At 38.8% G+C, this 18,051-nt stretch overlaps 2 protein-coding genes across 2 annotated transcripts in view; both read left to right on the top strand.

The window, feature by feature from the left end:
• The window catches only part of LOC127430087 (dipeptidyl peptidase 1-like), a 9,211-nt gene extending 2,853 nt beyond the window's left edge, over positions 1-6,358 (top strand). Inside the window, exons 5-7 of the mRNA XM_051679543.1 lie at positions 324-442; positions 2,656-2,787; positions 4,003-6,358. Coding sequence (XP_051535503.1) covers positions 324-442; positions 2,656-2,787; positions 4,003-4,502 — 751 coding nt within the window. The 3' untranslated portion in view covers positions 4,503-6,358. The remainder of the gene's footprint in view (positions 1-323; positions 443-2,655; positions 2,788-4,002) is intronic.
• Positions 6,359-8,250: 1,892 nt separating this feature from the next.
• LOC127429950 (ras-related protein Rab-38-like) lies at positions 8,251-16,769 on the top strand. Its single transcript, XM_051679345.1, has 3 exons — positions 8,251-8,654; positions 12,510-12,790; positions 15,811-16,769. Exons 1-3 carry the CDS (start codon positions 8,453-8,455, stop codon positions 15,961-15,963), a joined length of 636 nt encoding a protein of 211 aa, XP_051535305.1. The 5' UTR covers positions 8,251-8,452; the 3' UTR covers positions 15,964-16,769.
• The last annotated feature ends 1,282 nt before the right edge of the window (positions 16,770-18,051 follow it).

Below are 18,051 nucleotides of genomic sequence, written 5' to 3' on the forward strand. Positions count from 1 at the left end.
CATTTACAGTACCTTCAACTTGTATAATGTGATATTTGAGTGAAACCGAATATTTGGCCTGAAACGGTGCAGGGCGGGACTTTATCTGTATTGATTTGATTGAATCATGAAAAGTGGGGGTTATTATTACTAGATCATTCTTCTCCCACCTGTGCAGTCTCTTGGTTTCTGCTGATGTGAAAAGAGACAGTTAATGCATTTTAGAGAAATTAATAGAAACCAACCTTTTCTTTAGAAAAATATGCACTGATGAATTGTGCACAATAATAAGAGGTCTTTAGAAAACCATTTTATGTTGACTTGTCATTCTCTCTCCCTCTCAGACGTGTCAGGCCCGTGACTGTTGGCGCAGACATCGGTAAGATGGCGGCTGGTCTTCCAGAGCGCTGGGACTGGAGAGATGTGGATGGTGTCAGTTATGTGAGCCCTGTCCGCAACCAAGGTGTGTGCGCTTCAGTCAGAGTGTGTCAGTCTTGAGCAAAAACATCTTGAACGGCATCTGACCATGTTCAAATGGTCCTGGTTCAAATGGAATACCAGGAAGTGAAACCTTTTGAAAAATCATTGACTGTTCTGCAGGGAGGAGGCACTTTTTTTTTTTTTTTTTTTTTTTGAGAAAATTATCATAACCCTAAAAATGCAGGAAATTTTAGCTAAAGTTTTGGAGCTGTGTAACCGTGCCTCCATGTGTGCTGCTGTCGTTATACTGCCAGTTGAAACATTTCCTGCAGATTCTTTATGGATTGGAATCGTAACGAATTAAACTACTGTGGTTCCTTAAGACAGTTAACAATTATTTTAGTACTTTGAGGAAGAAATATTTGGAAATAATGCAATCCTTATTGCATGTGTTGCCCTCCGGCATCCTGTTGCGGAGATCATTTACAATTTCGACAGAGCAGATAGAAGAAATGAGGATTTCTGCAAATGTAACAAATTAAGCAAGGAAATCTATATTCTCCTGATTAATCTGATTTGCTTGTAGATCAGAGCTTAGTGAAGACCCTTTTATTATCAGAACTTGTTCAAAAGTAGGCCAAACTCAACTTTGGTTTTTCTTTGGTTTGTCAACCAGTGTGACCTATTGTGGTCATGTCCCTTGTATTTTAAAGTCGTTCGTTCATGTCTTTTGTTCCTCCCTGATTGTGTTGAGGTTTGTCTTTGTAGTCTAAGGGGCCATTTACACGACAATGTTCAACTTAAAAACGGAGAACTTATGCGTTTTGGCTGTTCGTTTACACGACATTGGCGTTTTGGGGCCTGAAAACGGGTTTCAAAGTGCAAGTTTTAAAAAGGATGCCGTTATCGTCTCCGTGTAAACATACAAAAATGCACGCGTATTACGTGTTCAGTCTATAGGCATGAACTTAGAACTTCGTCCTTACCTCCAGGGTGAATAGACCAACATGAGATCACCAGTTGGCGTGCTTTATAGTCCAAGGTCACTTGTAGTAATAAAGCAACCTCATCGAACGTCCAGACAAAATTGCTCGACGCTTTCGCCAACTTCATTGTTTGTATTCACCGTTCTGTGGAAGAATGCTTATGTGCGCAGGCGCGTAATGTTTCTTTACAAAGTGACATCGCCAACTACTGGCCTGGCATGCATAATGTATGTTTTTGGTCGTTTTCTCGGATCCGTGTGAATGGTGAATTTCATCTGTACGTGAAACACTTCAAAAACGCAAAACTTTTCTGTTTTTAGTACATCGTTGTCATGTAAACGTACCTTTTAATTTTTGGTGCATTTAAAGCCCTAATCTTTGATTTGTGCGTTTACAGATTATTTTTTTACGCCTTTAAGTTTTGTTACTTGTACCTTTTAATCATTCAGCACTTAAGTCACACTGGTTCTAAACGTCTTGTTTAAATTAATAAAAATTAATTTGTTAGAATCGCAGATGTTAATCGATTATTTCTTGTTCGTATTTCCCCTGAACCAAGTGTGACGCTCTTAAAGGAATAGTTCACCCAAAAATGAAAATTCTCTCATTTACTCACCCTCATGCCATCCCAGATGTGACTTTCTTCAGCAGAGCACAAACGAAGATTTTTGGATGAATATTTCAGCTCTGTAGGTCCATGCAATACAAGTGAATGAGTGCCAGATTTTTGAAGCTCCAAAAGGCACGTATAGCCATCATAAAAGTAATCCTTGCGACTCCAGTGGATTAATGTAGTGAAACGCTAGGTATAAGAAATTGATAAATTATTTTTATTTTTTTTACTAGTTCCCGACGGTCGAGCTAACGCAGTCTCTTATGTGACAAGCATGTTATTAAATTTTAATTTTAAATATTTATTTCTTACACCTAGCGTTTCTCTTCAGAAGACATTTAATGCACTGGAGTTGTATGGATTACTTATGATGGCTATAAGTGCTTTTTGGAGCTTTCACAATTTACTTGCATTTTATGGACCTACAGAGCTGAAATGTTCTTAAAATCTTGTGTTCTGCTGAAGAAACACATCTGGGATGGCATGAGTGACCTATCCTTTTAAGCCAATGGCTGACATGTCTAAAGTGGCTCTTTCCATGTCTGCTTCAGTTTAAGAGCTCTTTCTGATGCTCTGAATACAGAGAGAGGAAAAAAGACAAAGAAGTGGATGGAGATGGTTTGTCCTCCCCAGTTAATGTTTAATTTCTCTGTCTAGCCTCATGTGGCAGCTGCTATTCTTTCGCCACCATGGGAATGCTTGAGGCACGAGTCCGTATCCAGACGAACAACACACAGCAGCCTGTTTTCAGCCCACAGCAAGTCGTGTCCTGCTCTCACTACTCACAAGGTACGTGCGTGTTTATGTAGTGATTCAAATGTTTAACAGAACCCTTATCTGTACTGAAGAGTACGTGACTGACTTGGTGCGTATTTGCAGATATAAAACCAAGAATGGGTCAAAGAAAGCTTCTTGGTGCGCTACTTGCTGAAAGGACCTTGTAAAGTAATCCCAGAAGGTGCTCTTTGGTTGGGTTTCAAACATATAATCTAGAAGAAGGACTTTCTTCTAGAGTATAAAACCATGAATGTTCGCTTTTATCAGTGTCCTCGGGAGAAAATTTAAACAAGCCAATTGAGATCATAAATGTTTAACTCTGTTCATACAGGAGGTGGATTTCCTCATCCATTGTGAATATTTAGTGTAGTTATGTACAACGCACTGCCTACACAAGTCCCTGCCAAATCAAGCAACCTATTGGTCAACGCTGCAAATTCGCACGTCAAAGTTCACTTGAACCCCATGTGAAATTCGGATGGGGAATTTATCCGCCACTGGAAGTCCATCATGTGAAATTACTGATCGTGCGGATTCCCGTTGAGTAGCCCAAATATGATCGGGCCTTAAAGCGTGCGCGCTTTTTTTTTTTTTTTTTTTTTTAAATTCAATTTGGAATGCCCAATTCCCACTACTTGGTAGGTCCTCGTGGTGGCACGGTTACTCGCCTCAATCCGGGTGGTGGAGGACAAGTCTCCGTTGCCTCTGCTTCTGAGATAGTCAATCCATGCATTTTATGTAGCTCGTTGTGCATGGCTCATGCTACTCTCCCCGAGACATGCACAACTTACCATGCGCCCCATTAAGAGCGAGAACCACTAATCGAGACCACGAGGAGGTTACCCCATGTGACTCTACCCTCCCTAGCAACCGGGCCTATTTGGTTGCTTGGGAGACCTGGCTGGAGTCGTTCAGCACACCCTGGATTCGAACTCGCAACTCCAGGGGTGGTAGTCAGCGTCAATACTCGCTGAGCTACCCAGGCCCCTAAAGCATGCTTCTTAAGGGATGTCAAACATATGCTTGTGATTGGTGATTTTTAAATATGCATCTGCTATTAATTGTATTAAGAATAAGGTTTCATTTTTACCCTGAAATTTTATTCCAGCTTTGCATAATAAACTACTTCCCGTTTTCCTTAGAATGACCAATTGAAATTGCTGCAGTTTATGGTTTTGGTTTGTGCTCATGTCGTTGTTTCTAATGGTTTCATTGTTTTCTGTACAGGTTGTGATGGAGGTTTTCCATACCTGATTGGTAAATACATCCAGGACTTCGGCATTGTAGAGGAGGACTGCTTCCCGTACACCGGGGCCGATTCTCCCTGCAATGTTCCTGACAAGTGTGCAAGGTACTATGCCTCTGATTACCACTATGTGGGTGGATTTTATGGCGGCTGCAGCGAGACTGCCATGATGCTGGAGCTGGTCAGGAATGGCCCCATAGGTGTAGCCCTGGAGGTGTACCCAGATTTCATGCACTACAAGGAGGGCATCTACCATCACACCGGCCTCCGTGACACCAACAACCCGTTCGAGCTGACCAATCATGCAGTGTTGTTGGTGGGGTATGGGAAATGCCATAAGACTGGGGAGAAGTACTGGATTGTAAAAAACAGCTGGGGAAATGGATGGGGCGAGAATGGCTACTTCAGAATCCGTCGTGGAACGGATGAGTGTGCCATTGAGAGCATTGCAGTAGCAACTACACCAATCGTCAAACTTTAAGAGCGTGTAGAATCATTGGTCAGTTGTAATGAACATGGCATTTTTTTTTATTTAAATAATTATAATTCTGCTGCCTGAAATGGGAAAACAGTACTGTCCTTATTTTAATTTGTGGCCAAGTTGTTAATCTTTTGGTTTTGTTTCACCCGTTTCCATTTTCTCAAGGTGAACCTGATCACCTGACTTGTCTGCTTGGAGACTATGTAGTATGATCGCTTCACTGTCCTGTCATCCGTCGTCTTCTGTTTCAGTTAGACTTTGCTGACAGGCAAGTACAAGAGTAAACATTCTTACATCTTATACTAGATAGGCTTGAGAGATACTGAAATTGAGACGGTCTAATTTCTTACTATAAGTAGGGAAATAAAGGGTGGGTAGAAGGTTGTGCGTAGCCCAACATGCTCCCCATGGTGGGCTGAAGCCATGAGCTTCTTTATGAAGCCCACAATAAGAGCCCACTGTAAGATCACAGAAGGAAGAGTTGCTAGTCCTTAGTTTACATTTGAGTGACCACCACTGGGCAACTCATGGGCGTTAAGCAGAGTCTCAAAGGATTCTGCCTCAACACAATGTTTACCAGCCAAACACTCCGAGCCAAGTACCAGCCAAGTGCTGAACTCACCTGGCATTGCTGAATGACTGCCAAAGAGGACAAATATGCTGTATGTTTAACCAGGGAGGAAGGAAAACTCTGACATACTTGTACTGTAGATTGGGTTTGAGTTACCTGTTAGCGTTGTGCGGATCATTCAGGTCAAAGTCCATACTTTTGGTGCTGGTGTCCTGCAGTGCACCTGGGTCTCACCTCTCCAATGTTGGTCTTTACTCTTGCAATTGCCTGTCAGCAAAATACACTTGCAACAAATGTACAAACATGAAAGTAGACAAATAGATGGAAGACTCCAACTTTATTTTAGTCCTTGTTTACAACCTAAACTAGTCTTCAAGCTCCTTACTTTGGTGGCAAGGTTCTTCTCATTGGTCCTGGCCTAGTCTAATTTCATGCGAGCCAATGTCCACTTAATCTCCAAAACTTTGACCTCTCTCTTGCTGGCATCCAGGTAGTGCTCAAGAGACTTGTTCTCCTATGCCTCCACAAACATTGTCATGCAGTTTGACACTTGAGCTGTATCAGGAATTCCTTATTCAGCTGCTCCCATGTTTGGGGAAACTTTTGAGAGCAAGCATGGAGCCACTTTTTTTTTTTTTTTTTTTTTTTTTTCCCTCACACCACCTACAATGCTAGCTCAGTTATAATCCTTTGTAATGAATCACTCTGAGCCTCAATTTATCTCTTTCCCCTCCACCAACAGTTGCCGTTTGCCATTTATTGGTGATTCTTGACCACCCTACGAGGAAATCATGTTAGGGTGTTTTTTTTTTTTTAATCTGGAGACTAGTTTTGATTTATGTAAATGTATGCATATTAACTTTTGTAAATGTTGCAATGCCATGTTCATTTAAACTAACCAGCTGCCTTGTTACCAGGACAAACCTTTGACCCATGCACACTTTCTCTTGCCCTATACACTTGCACTGTGATTTGTCCCAGCATTTGAAGTAGTATGTCTCATTTTTCAACTGCTTAGTGTGTGGTGTGTTTTTTTTTTTAAAAGGGAATATTTTAGATTTGTATTGATCCATGTGAGCTCAATGTCACTGCAGTCTGCACCACTATTTTAATTACTTGGTGTTCAGAGATTATCAGAGTTTATCAATCACAATAAATGTTATAAAGGGATGAGAGCTTTTACAGTCCTGTAGGGCTATTGGCCGAGAGACTACTTGAATAAGTAATCACTGATTTTGCCTTGTTTTTTGTGTCATGATATTTAATAAATTTGCTTTTTAAGGTATTTTGACTGATATGATTTAAGGGTTTAATTGGTTGTCTTGTAGCCTAAATGGCAAAAAAATATATGGAATAAGCCTAATTTGCTTCAGTTCATGTGATAAAATCCAGTTTGAACTTTCAGGAGATGCATTTCAGTCAGATGAGATCTCAAACATTTGTTTTTACAGTGTGTAACCCCTTCGAAAAAAGCTGTACCATCTGTACCGTTACTTTGAATATGACAACCATTTAGTTAGTACTTTATTTTATTTACAAGGTACTTCAAGGTGACCAAATAATTGCGTGGTGGTGATACAAGATGGGGGGGGGGGAAATGGTATTACCACAGTACCCTGTTCAAGAATACCCACTGTAGTACCATGGAACTTGTTAGTGGTAACTGTAGGTTATCATGGTACAGTTTTAAAGAGTCTGTGCAACCTGCTGAAAAAATGCACCTTGAACTTACCAAAGCTGGTTTGCTGGTCTTACCTGATCTCCCAGGCTGGTCTGGCATGCTGGTTTTACAGGGGTTTTATCAGCTGGTCTGGCTTTGAAAGCAGCTAGCTGTCAAGCCAAATTTGCTTGGCACTAGGCGGAGAGACTAGCAAACCAGTGTGTCTGCTCGTAAGGTAGGAAGATTTAAGCATACATCACCCAGAATTCTATTTGACGTGTCCGTTTACATCTTGCAGCTATGCTTTCAGAAGTAGGGGTGCTGCAGCACCCCCTGTTAAGTGCTGTCAAACTGTCATATTCTGTGTTAATCTCATTAACGAAAGTAATGACAAAAATGTTAAGGGGGTATTTTTGTTATTTCCGCAGCAGCGGCCAACTCTAAACCCCCGAGCACCAACCCAAATAGCCCCCACCCCCCTGTCTGTCCGTCTGTTCAAAATCCGTTCAAGCGGCCTTGTCTAGGAGAGAGAGATTATATATAATATATCATCGCTATTTTATTTTTTTTTTTTAGGTTTGCTCCTCTGCAATACATATGACTGCTCTCAGATGTCAATGACATTCAGCAGATGTCTTTGAGATGTTTGATTCAGAATGTATGCAAATCTGCTCTTTTTAAAATGTTTATCAGATGTTAATTAGAATATGATGCTTTGCAGATGAAACACTCCTAGACATTTTGGAGATGTACTTGTGTTATCTGGGGAAGTTGCCAAACCAGAAGTGCCAAAATTAAACCAGATTTGGCCCAAACTCTGCTATCTGACTGAGTGAATATTGTTTCTGCCAAAATCCTGTAACAGTTATTGATTCTACAGTGTTAACACTTCTGCGTCAATTTAAAGTTACTCAGAGGTCCTTTTGTGGACAAAAATGTCCACGTCAAACTGCCATAATACTATTATATATTAATGTTATTTTCCACTTTCAATGAGTTAATTTATCCAACATCATTCCTGATCATAACTACCAAATATTCATTCGTTTTCAAGATTTTTACCCTTTAAATGCCAGTTTGTTCATATAAGGCCACTGTTGTTTCACATGCACACACATACAAACAAAACACACTCTGACATCCATACCAACACACCCACACAATTTTAGCTGCATCATTTATTCAATTGACCTGCAGTGCTCTAATACAGCAAACAGAGAATAGGGAAAAAGCATGTATTTGCTCCATAGGCTAAACATGGCGCCATCTGGTGGAAAACATTTAAAATTGTTTTTGAAGACAGGGCTCCAGAATGAAAGCATAATATCATAGAATTCATGATTTTATGCTTTAATGGCACTGGGATCAAATACTGCAGTTTTAATGGGTTTCAATGGGGACATTTTTGTCCTGAAGGTCCTGAGTGTAACTATTGTGTACACAGTGTATTATAGGAACTGAGGTTGAAATATCAAAATTCCCCCCAAAATACACACCTTTGGCCAAATTTATATCGTTACCATTCACTATTTTTTTTTGCGGTTACAATGGTTCCCCTCTTGCATTGTTGTAAGAGCAGTGCGGGTTATGTCTCTGGTCTCATGCTCGACTCACTGGCAAGTCACAAGTTAAGCTTTTCTCTCCGCGGGGCGTTTCTTCTCCCTTCACTCTCCTACTGCGGACCAGACGCGTCCATGTTCGGCTCCATATCACAGAAACATGCAGAACCATCACCTGAAAGAACACCTGTATAAAATCCTGGTGATCGGGGATCTGGGTGTGGGGAAAACCAGCATCATAAAGCGCTACGTGCATCAGAACTTCTCAGCCAACTACAGGGCGACCATCGGCGTGGATTTCGCCCTCAAAGTCTTGAACTTGGACCAGGAGACCGTCCGACTGCAGCTCTGGGACATCGCCGGTAACTCACTTTTTTTACTGAACTCTTAAGAGGCTTAGGTTAGTGTATGAAATTGTGTATTGTAAAAATAACAAAAAAAAAAAAAAAAAAAATATATATATATATATATATATATATATATATGAAATAAAAATGCATTACATGTATGTGTTTGTATAAAATATTTAATTTTATAGGAATTTTATGAGTTATGTAAGAAATCAGTCAGTGCAGTAGGATTTTAAGTATCGTGTATTTTCTACCTTTTCCCCCTTGACTTGTCACAGAAAATTAAGGACATGATAACTTGTATAATATAATGCAATATAGGCCTACATAACATACTTTATAAAATAGACAGGCCTACCTAAAATTACATTTATTTTGTAATTGAAATTATGATTATAATGATTGTCGGCTCTTTTTTAAAATAGTAGGTTAATACAAAACTTCTAGAAAATCTATTCAGCTGAAATACACATTTAAATGGCCTTGCATAACTTTCTAGTATCATTGTCTAATGTTTTGTGGCCCAATTGTGTGCAAAAATGCCGTAATCCAATTAACGTTGCCGCATCGTTTTATTTTAAGTGAAGAATGTCCTTGGGTCATGTGTCCGCCGCTCATGTGAGGAAGAATTTAATAAATAAAATAAACATCAACTCCGTTTTAGAGGCCTAGTTTATAATGGGTTACCTTTCATTAACAACATAAACATTATTACTGTACATTTAAGTTCATTTAATGTCTTGAAATGTCATATAATAGGCTATTTTTTTTTAATGCAGTGGCCCCCCAAAAAGTATTTGGGCACTTAAATTAAACATAGAAATGTCTGAATGTCATTTTATTAGATAAAATGTAAAACTTCATATTTATGTTGTTAATTTTAAAGAATAATAGATAACTCTTTACAATAAGGTTCCATTAGTTAACATGAACTAACGATGAACAGTACTTACAGCATTTATTAATCTTGGTTAATGCTAAATTCAACATATACTAAAACATTTTTAAAATTGAAAGTTGTATGTGTTAATATTAGTTAATGCTCTATGAACTAACATGAACTGAACAATTGTATTTTTATTAACTAACATTAACTAAGATTAATAAATGCTGTAAAAAAACAAACAAACCGTTAGTTCATTGTTAGTTCATAATGCTTAATGCATTAACTAATGGTAAAGTGTTAATGAAAATAAGATCAAGTACAAAAGACTGTATATTCATATTTGTATGTACATGAATTTCGTACCTGTTAAGCATTATATACATTATATGATGCATTATGTTTATTTGTGACTTCTTCATGAAGGTTATTACAAAGCTTTACTGAAAACAGTTTAGATGTCCAACTATGTCCATTTCAGCAACCCGTTTTTCAGCTGTTTTAAATGTTTATAAAATGACTTCTGATCTTGCTTTAGTTTTCATTGACAGACTTAATGACTTCTCACACTAATCCTGAGCACTTGGTTGTGGCCCAGATCAGAGCTTTACGTTTAATGGCATGAGGCTGGAGCTCAGCGGAGTTTGTGGATTTTGTCAATATTAGCCATTGGAATGTGCTTTCCCTCATTAAAGATATCCAGGCTTTGGGGTTGAACGCTTGGAAATATGCACAAGAATCTCAAAGCAAATCACGTGGATTTGGGAGAAGAAAAAGTAGACAGAGGTTGTGAGAGAGAGTGAAATTCCATTGCATTCACCCAAGGGCCTTGACTGAAATAATCATTTTATTGTTTTGTGGTGAAAGTTTCTGTTATGATCACCAGGAAATCACAAGGATATTAAGAAAGAATACATACTCCTTCTATAGAAGCTAAACCACCATATATACTGGAATCTGCATTCTGAAATATACAGTAAAGGTTCATTACTGTAGGAGGGATTCTTCATTATTAAGAACCATTTTTTTTGTTTTACAGGGTTCTTGAATTGGCTATATGGTCCTGTAAAGAACCCAGAATTCAAGAATTGTGTGATTTACCAAGTACCATTTCTTTTTTCTACAGAATTAGATAATGAAAAGTTCTTCATGGAACTTAAATGTTCTCTCATGATATCAGGTTGATAAACACTGTTTGGTTCTTATTGGACTAAAAGTTACAACTTGATGGATTTTCTAACTGGCCAAACGTGTCTGGATATTAGCCTTAATTTATATCTATCTTCAACTTCTGGCCATTTCATGTCCCAGAGGTTGATTTAAATTAAAAAGCGAGTATTGACGCTGACTACCAGCCCCTGGAGTTGCGAGTTTGAATCCAGGGCGTGCTGAGTGACTCCAGCCAGATCTCCTAAGCAACCAAATTGGCCCAGTTGCTAGGGAGGGTAGAGTCACATGGGGTAACCTCCTTGTGGTCACGATTAGTGGTTCTCGATCTCAATGGGGCGTGTGGTAAGTTGTGCGTGGATCGCGGAGAGAGTAGCATGAGCCTCCACATGCTGTGAGTCTCCGCGGTGTCATGCACAATGAGCCACGTGATAAGATGCGCGGATTGACTGTCTCAGAAGCGGAGGCAACTGAGACTTGTCCTCCGCCACCCGGATTGAGGTGAGTAACTGTGCCACCACGAGGACATACTAAGTAGTGGGAATTGGGCATTCCAAATTGGCAGAAAAGGGGATAAAACTGAATTGGACACTTTTTATCAGGGCTTCATCCTTTTATTTTTTGGTTCTTTTCAAATGCCTTTTATGTATCCTCGTGCAACCCTGAATCCTCCTTTGTGGACATTGTGTTTTGTCTTCACTATACGCTATACAGACTTTAATTTCATTTAAACCGAATGATTTCAGTTGAGGACACTCTGGGCTGGCAGTAAAGGGTTAAACTTTCAACACACCGAGTCATGTGACAAACCAACATGGCGCTGTTCTCAGTGGAGTTTGTCTTTGGGAGAAATGTCAACAAAAGTACATCTGGTAGGAAACCTAATTAAGGTTTTACATTGAAACCTGTTGAAATCAAAAGATTAGAGTCTCTAGTTTCATCCGATATGCCATTTTGAAAATTTGAGCGATTTATCGCGAAACGCCACGCTGTTAAACACAATGATCACTATAGTGGACCAAAGGGCTATTTTTCCCTTAGAAATCCTGTATTTACTGTGCATTATCACATTGAGAATCATTGTATTCATCCAAAAGCTAAAACATGTTGCTTAACATGGAGTTGGAATGAAAATAAGGTGCATTTCTAACTGTTCTGAGACCAGTGCAGACAGACAGCTCACTGGAGATTAAGTCATCCACTAATTAGGGAGCAAAGGAGCATCTTATAGCTTTACTATGCAGCCAAGTGCATTCACTCCTAAAATCTGACCAAAAGTTCAGTTTCAGGCTGCAGATGATGTTTGGACCACTCAACATGTTTGGCAGACATGTGACAATGGTAATTAGTTCCACAGTTGTGGGGTCATTTCTGTCATTATTATTATTTATTTATTTATTTATTTATTTATTTTTTAATTTAGTGTACTTGTTAACCAAGTTGACAAAAGTGTCAGTGAAGAGAATGCTTGAGATGACATATGAGACAAGTGATGTTTGAAGAAAACAAAGAAAAATCAAGGTAAATATCACTTGTGAGCAGAATATTTTTATTGGGCATCATTTCCAGTCACACTGTAATTGTACCTACACTAGAAAGAGTGTCTCTCATTAAAAATGTTTTAACAAGACTTTACTTTCTAGAAGTCCACAGTGCTAAAATTGCTGGAAGTTAAATACACACCCAAATATTGAACTTTAAATATGGTGGGGAAATAATTTTTCACCTGCTGTACTCAAAATTCGCTAGCAATTCTTTATCTTTTTTTCCCTCAACAAAAAAAAAAACCAACATTTCTCTACACTCTGTCTTCACAGGTCAGGAGCGTTTCGGGAACATGACGCGAGTGTACTATCGAGAGGCCATGGGTGCCTTCATTGTCTTCGACATCACAAGACCGTCAACATTCGAGGCGGTGACGAAATGGAAAGAAGATCTTGATGCCAAGCTGAGTTTATCCAACGGCAAACATGTGGCAGCCGTGTTGCTCGCCAACAAGTGTGATCAGGGCGGAGACGTTCTCACCAACAACGGCATCAAGATGGAGCAGTTCTGCCAGGAGAATGGCTTCGTGGGATGGTTTGAAACTTCTGCTAAAGTACGTAATGAATACCTTTGAGCTTATCTAAAGAAATCTACTACTGGTGGTACATGAGATGATTTTAAAATGATGATTTGTAACATTATATCTGTTGTAGAGGTAGACCGATATATCGGTTTTACAGTTTAATCGGTGCCAATAGTTGCATTTTGGAGCTATCGGTTATTTGCAAATATATGCCGAGAGTTGACAGTAGTTTTTTTTAATTTTTTTATTATTCCTCTGTGCTCCTCTGTGGCTGACGCTGGGGGTTTCTACAATTTGAATGGAGAAGTTCTGCGGTATAACAGCAGCCTCTAGAGGTGAAATAATTACAACCACCGATTTCTCTCCAGGAGAATTTACTGTATCTAAATCTTTCATCATTGACAATATTCATCCACTTTTTATCCTCACCTCAATGCATATTTTGTTATCTTGATAAGATAATCAAGTGTTCTAAATTGAAGCAAGAGCATGCAAAGAATATATGCAACTATATGGAAACATGCCCCATCAGCACATACTGTACATTGTGTCTCCAACTTCATATATTTTTAATAATAATAAACCTTATTCCTCATTAAATCTCATCTGGGGAAGTAAATATCCACAAAACATTTAATCTGGTGAATGCTGTATAAAGGCGTTAAAAAGCTTACTTTGGTACGTACTTACCATATAGAGCATTGTAACGGAGCCAATTCACCGTCATTTCAAAATAAGAGTCCCAGGTGTATATCGGACTTGTTTATATTTAAAAGTCTTGCGTAATGCACAAAATCTTTATTTTTTTGGTCATTATTGGGATTTTGGTTTGCTATAAACTGCATTTTATAGCAAATGGTTATTAATGGTTTATGGTTATTCATTTTGGACTCTTGTAGCCTCTAAGTCTATGCCCATCATAGTAAGGAAAGACAAAGACATTTCTTAACATTCTATAAATCGGGGGCCTGGGTAGCTCGGCGAGTATTGACGCTGACTACCACACCTGGAGTCGTGAGTTCGAATCCAGGGCGTGCTGAGTGACTCCAGCCAGGTCTCCTAAGCAACCAAATTGGCCCGGTTGCTAGGGAGGGTAGAGTCACATTGGGTAACCGCCTCGTGGTTGCGTTTAGTGGTTCTCACTCTCAATGGGGCGCATGGTAAGTTGTGCGTTGATCACAGAGAGTAGCATGAGCCTCCACATGCGGAGTCTCTGCAGTGTCATGCACAACGAGCTAAGTGATAAGATGCGTGCATAGACTGTCTCAGAAGCAGAGGCAGCTGAGACTTGTCCTCCACCACCCGGATTGAGGTGAGTAACCGCACCACCACAAGGACCTACTAAGTAGTGGGAATTGGGAGAAAAGGGGATTTAAAAAATGATAATTCTATAAATCGATTTTAAAAAAACAATCAGCCAATTAATCATTTATCTGTCTTTTCACCACCTTAGTTATCAGTATTGGTAAAATCCACTATCGGTCGTCCTCTAATCTGTTGTATCCTTATGTTTTGAAGTGCTGTATAATGTGAGTTTGCGATTGAGAGGTTACCTTTAACTCCCATGTATGAACTCTTATAATAAAGAGCATTTGTCAGAGTTGTTTTGGGCTCATGATCAGTGGGGACAGACCAAGTTTAAGGTTAGATAAAAGGTCATGCTTAGGGTAAAGGGTAAAAATGATCTAGTTAGTGGTGATCTATGTCTCATTTGGCAGAGAAACTCACTTAAAGTGGCAAACACTCATTTCATTGGGTCACTCATCTCAGCAATCCATTCTCATGACAAGTCATTATAATAGTACGAGATGGCGAAATATCACAAATTGGCTCACACGAATACGTATGTCTTTTACTCCCATAGAGAAAAATAAACGAACCAATGGATTATGATATTACCATTTTCCCCTAAGCTTAACCCCTAATCCAAATCTAAACCTAACTATGATTTTAATATAAAAATAACTTTTGCTAATACCATGGAAAAAAGCAAACATTGGGTTTGGAACGAGACGTGGAAAGTGTATTACAGGTTATTGCGGTGCATCAGTCACTTGAATTGTAAAAATAAATATGGAATGAGTTTCAAAAATGTGTTCACAGACAATTCCTTTCTTTAAATAATGTGTTAGATAGGAGGCTAGCTCAAATGCCAGTATTTAATCGATTTGAAATACATTGATTGGTCTCTATGGGAATAAATGTCCTTTTCGTACGAGCCAAGTCATTCAATATCAGACGTTACGGATCATAATGAGTTGTCATGAGACTACGCTGGATTTGAAATTCATTGATTGGTTGGTCTCTATGGGAATAAACGTCCTTCTCGTATGAGACAAATCATTCAATATCAGACGTTACGTATTATTACGAGCTGTCATGAGACTACGTTGGATATTAGACAAAACACAGAATCTAAAGTTCAGGAAATGATGTAATCTAACACATACACCATGTTTTCTCTCTTTGCATTCAAATAAAAAACTATTTGGCTGAACTTGATTCATTCGTGGACAGTGGTTCCACGTGTTTGAAATGAGTTATGTTATCACAACTCAAATACTTAATGAAGAGGGATCTTTATTGAATTGAGTAAACCCCACAAAATTAGACATGTCACAATCTCAAATAAACCTTTTATTTTTATTTCGGCTGCGGGCGTCTCTCGCTCTCTCGAACTGGGGTCTCTGGCCCCCCTTTATCTCGCTCTCCCACTGATCATCTGATTCAGCGCCACGCCGTGCACCCTCACGGACCGGCCACGCCCTCTTCCTCATCACAAGCATTATTGACCTTCCAAGCTTCTTTTTATAGACAAGTATTTGTTGTGAATCATTGTGCGTTTGTCTGCGTGACGATCATTAAAGCTGACAGGATGGCCGACATGCAGGAAATCGTTCAAACACTTCCTGCTGACTCACAGTCCTGTGGTAATGTCATGAATATTCAAGTGCTAATTAATTCAGTCACAACCAACGACAAGGTGTGCAAACAATGACAGCAGTTACTATCACTTTGCCCTCTCTCTCTCTCTCTTTCTCTCTCTCCAGGAGAATATTAATATAGATGAGGCAGCGCAGTGTCTGGTGAAGCACATAATATCTAATGAGAATGATCTGCTGCAGTCAGAGGTTACAGATACCATCTCGCCGCTGCAGGAGTCGAGCCGCGGAGGAAACTGCTCAGTGTGTTTCAGGTCCTGAAGTCGCTGCACTTCATCCTGCATTACTCAACACAAACAAACAGATCTCCTTGTCTCTTATCATTCTTTTCCATTCTTGTTCTTGTTTTATTCCTGTCTCTTTTCTTCTTTTCTCATCTCACCTCCATTTATTTGTGTTAGAACTGGCGAGGGGACCTTGCTGCCATATCTTCATTTCCATGGTAACAGACTTATCGAACACTCTCTTTTAAGAGGAAAAAGAAAGTTTGAGCTCTCTCTCTCTCTCTATCTATCTTATCTAATCTATCTAATCTATCTAGGCTTATTTACAGAACTTCACAAGGACTCTTGAGGTTCTGAGTGTTCTTGCCAAATCATCAGGATGCAAACAGAGAAATGACAACAAAACCCCAATGGCCACTTCGGAAAGTTCCAAATGGGGTTCTTTCATTTCATTTAAACTTTTATTGTTTTCCTGTTTATTTTTATTACTGACCAAATTCTCTTATGTGGAAATTACTTACATAAGCAAAATGATTATGAATGTTAATTTGTTTTTGCCCGCTGTGCATACAGTATGTTTTTCTCAATGTGGCACTTTTTATAAAGGCAGCCAAAAGTCATACTGCTCAGAATTTCTATACTGTATACAGTCCTTAAAAGTATTAAAACTTTGATCGATGTTTTCAAAATTGTCCTGATTTTTAACTTTTAAACATTGCTTTTGTATTGTTTGTTTTTTGTTGTCAACACTGCAATACAATTGACTGGTTATTTATCACGTGGCTGTAAGTTATATATTTTTAATACAGAATATGAAATTATGTCATGTATTTACCCAGTATACAGTAGAATGGTTTTAAGTTAAACTATTAATAAATATAATCTTTAATAAAGTGTGTGTTCCCTTTGTAAATGTGAATATATAATAGAATGCAACAGTCTGGTTCAGGATGTATTTCATGTTTTTTCCATACAGGTAGGTGAATTGATTTTTAATGATAACTTATAAAGACGTACCTACCATGAGCTCCGTGAGGTTGTTCATCGATGGTATATGCAACTATAAAAACCATCAGTCTGCGCTATTTCAACTTCATTTAAAACAAAAATGGCTTTTCATACAAAACCCATGATCCTGAAGGGAAAAGATCTACCAATTAGTAAAGTGCGTGACTACAGCTCTGCAGTGACCGCCCACCTCCATGATGTAATGTGATTGACAGAATCAGCTCGGCCTTCCTCTCAAATTACTAATATTTGTATATATCTGAATATCTTACAATAAACTTTCAATATATTGAACTTTGAATATATTCTAATCAACAACTTTAAATCTGTAGTTTTATATTGTTCCGTTGTTTTTAATTCGATTACGTCATTCGAATTAATGCTTCATGGGACTGTAGTTCATGCCCTCATTTAAGACTTTAATTAAACAGTCTTTGCCTTTTTGTCAATTATATGAGATCCCTATTGGAAAAATGAATGAGAAAATACTTCTGTAATCAAGGCTCTATTGGGGTTTGTTGTGTTATTTGATTTTAAGGTTTTTGTAATTAGTTGGATCCTCTTGAAATGCTGGTTCTACACAATACACACAACGCTAAGAGTGAATGACCCATGATATTTACATTTCCTATTGATTATTTACAAAATGTCTATGGACAGCATCTGTAGCATGCTTTCAATTTCCACAATCATTTTGACTCGTCCTTCAGTTAAAAAAGAACAGAAGGCAAGTTTACAATAATACACTTAAGATGAAAGTCGAGCAGGCAAGCATGCCGGGTTATGGCAGAACATGAATTCTTCAGTATAAGAAAGTCTGGTGTGTGTGCGTGTTTCCCCAAGAGTGAAGAAATGGATCAGCAGGGCCCGGGGCGTAGATTCTGGGAGGATTGGGTGTGGTAACCACCCCAAATCTATGCCTTTGAGCAGGACTGAGGCGCATGAGCCCAGCCTTACAGCTACTAATGAAATAAATTGGTTTCCGAGATAATTTCAGGTTGATTTAGCTCTGACCTGACACAGAGGATTTATTTGATATGCAAACTAGAGCATGACTAACAGGTCAGTGAATTAAACATTCTCATTTACTCTCTCATTCTCTGCCACTTTGAGTTGA

Source organism: Myxocyprinus asiaticus, chromosome 39, assembly GCF_019703515.2.
Source record: "Myxocyprinus asiaticus isolate MX2 ecotype Aquarium Trade chromosome 39, UBuf_Myxa_2, whole genome shotgun sequence".
Taxonomy (NCBI): domain Eukaryota; kingdom Metazoa; phylum Chordata; class Actinopteri; order Cypriniformes; family Catostomidae; genus Myxocyprinus; species Myxocyprinus asiaticus.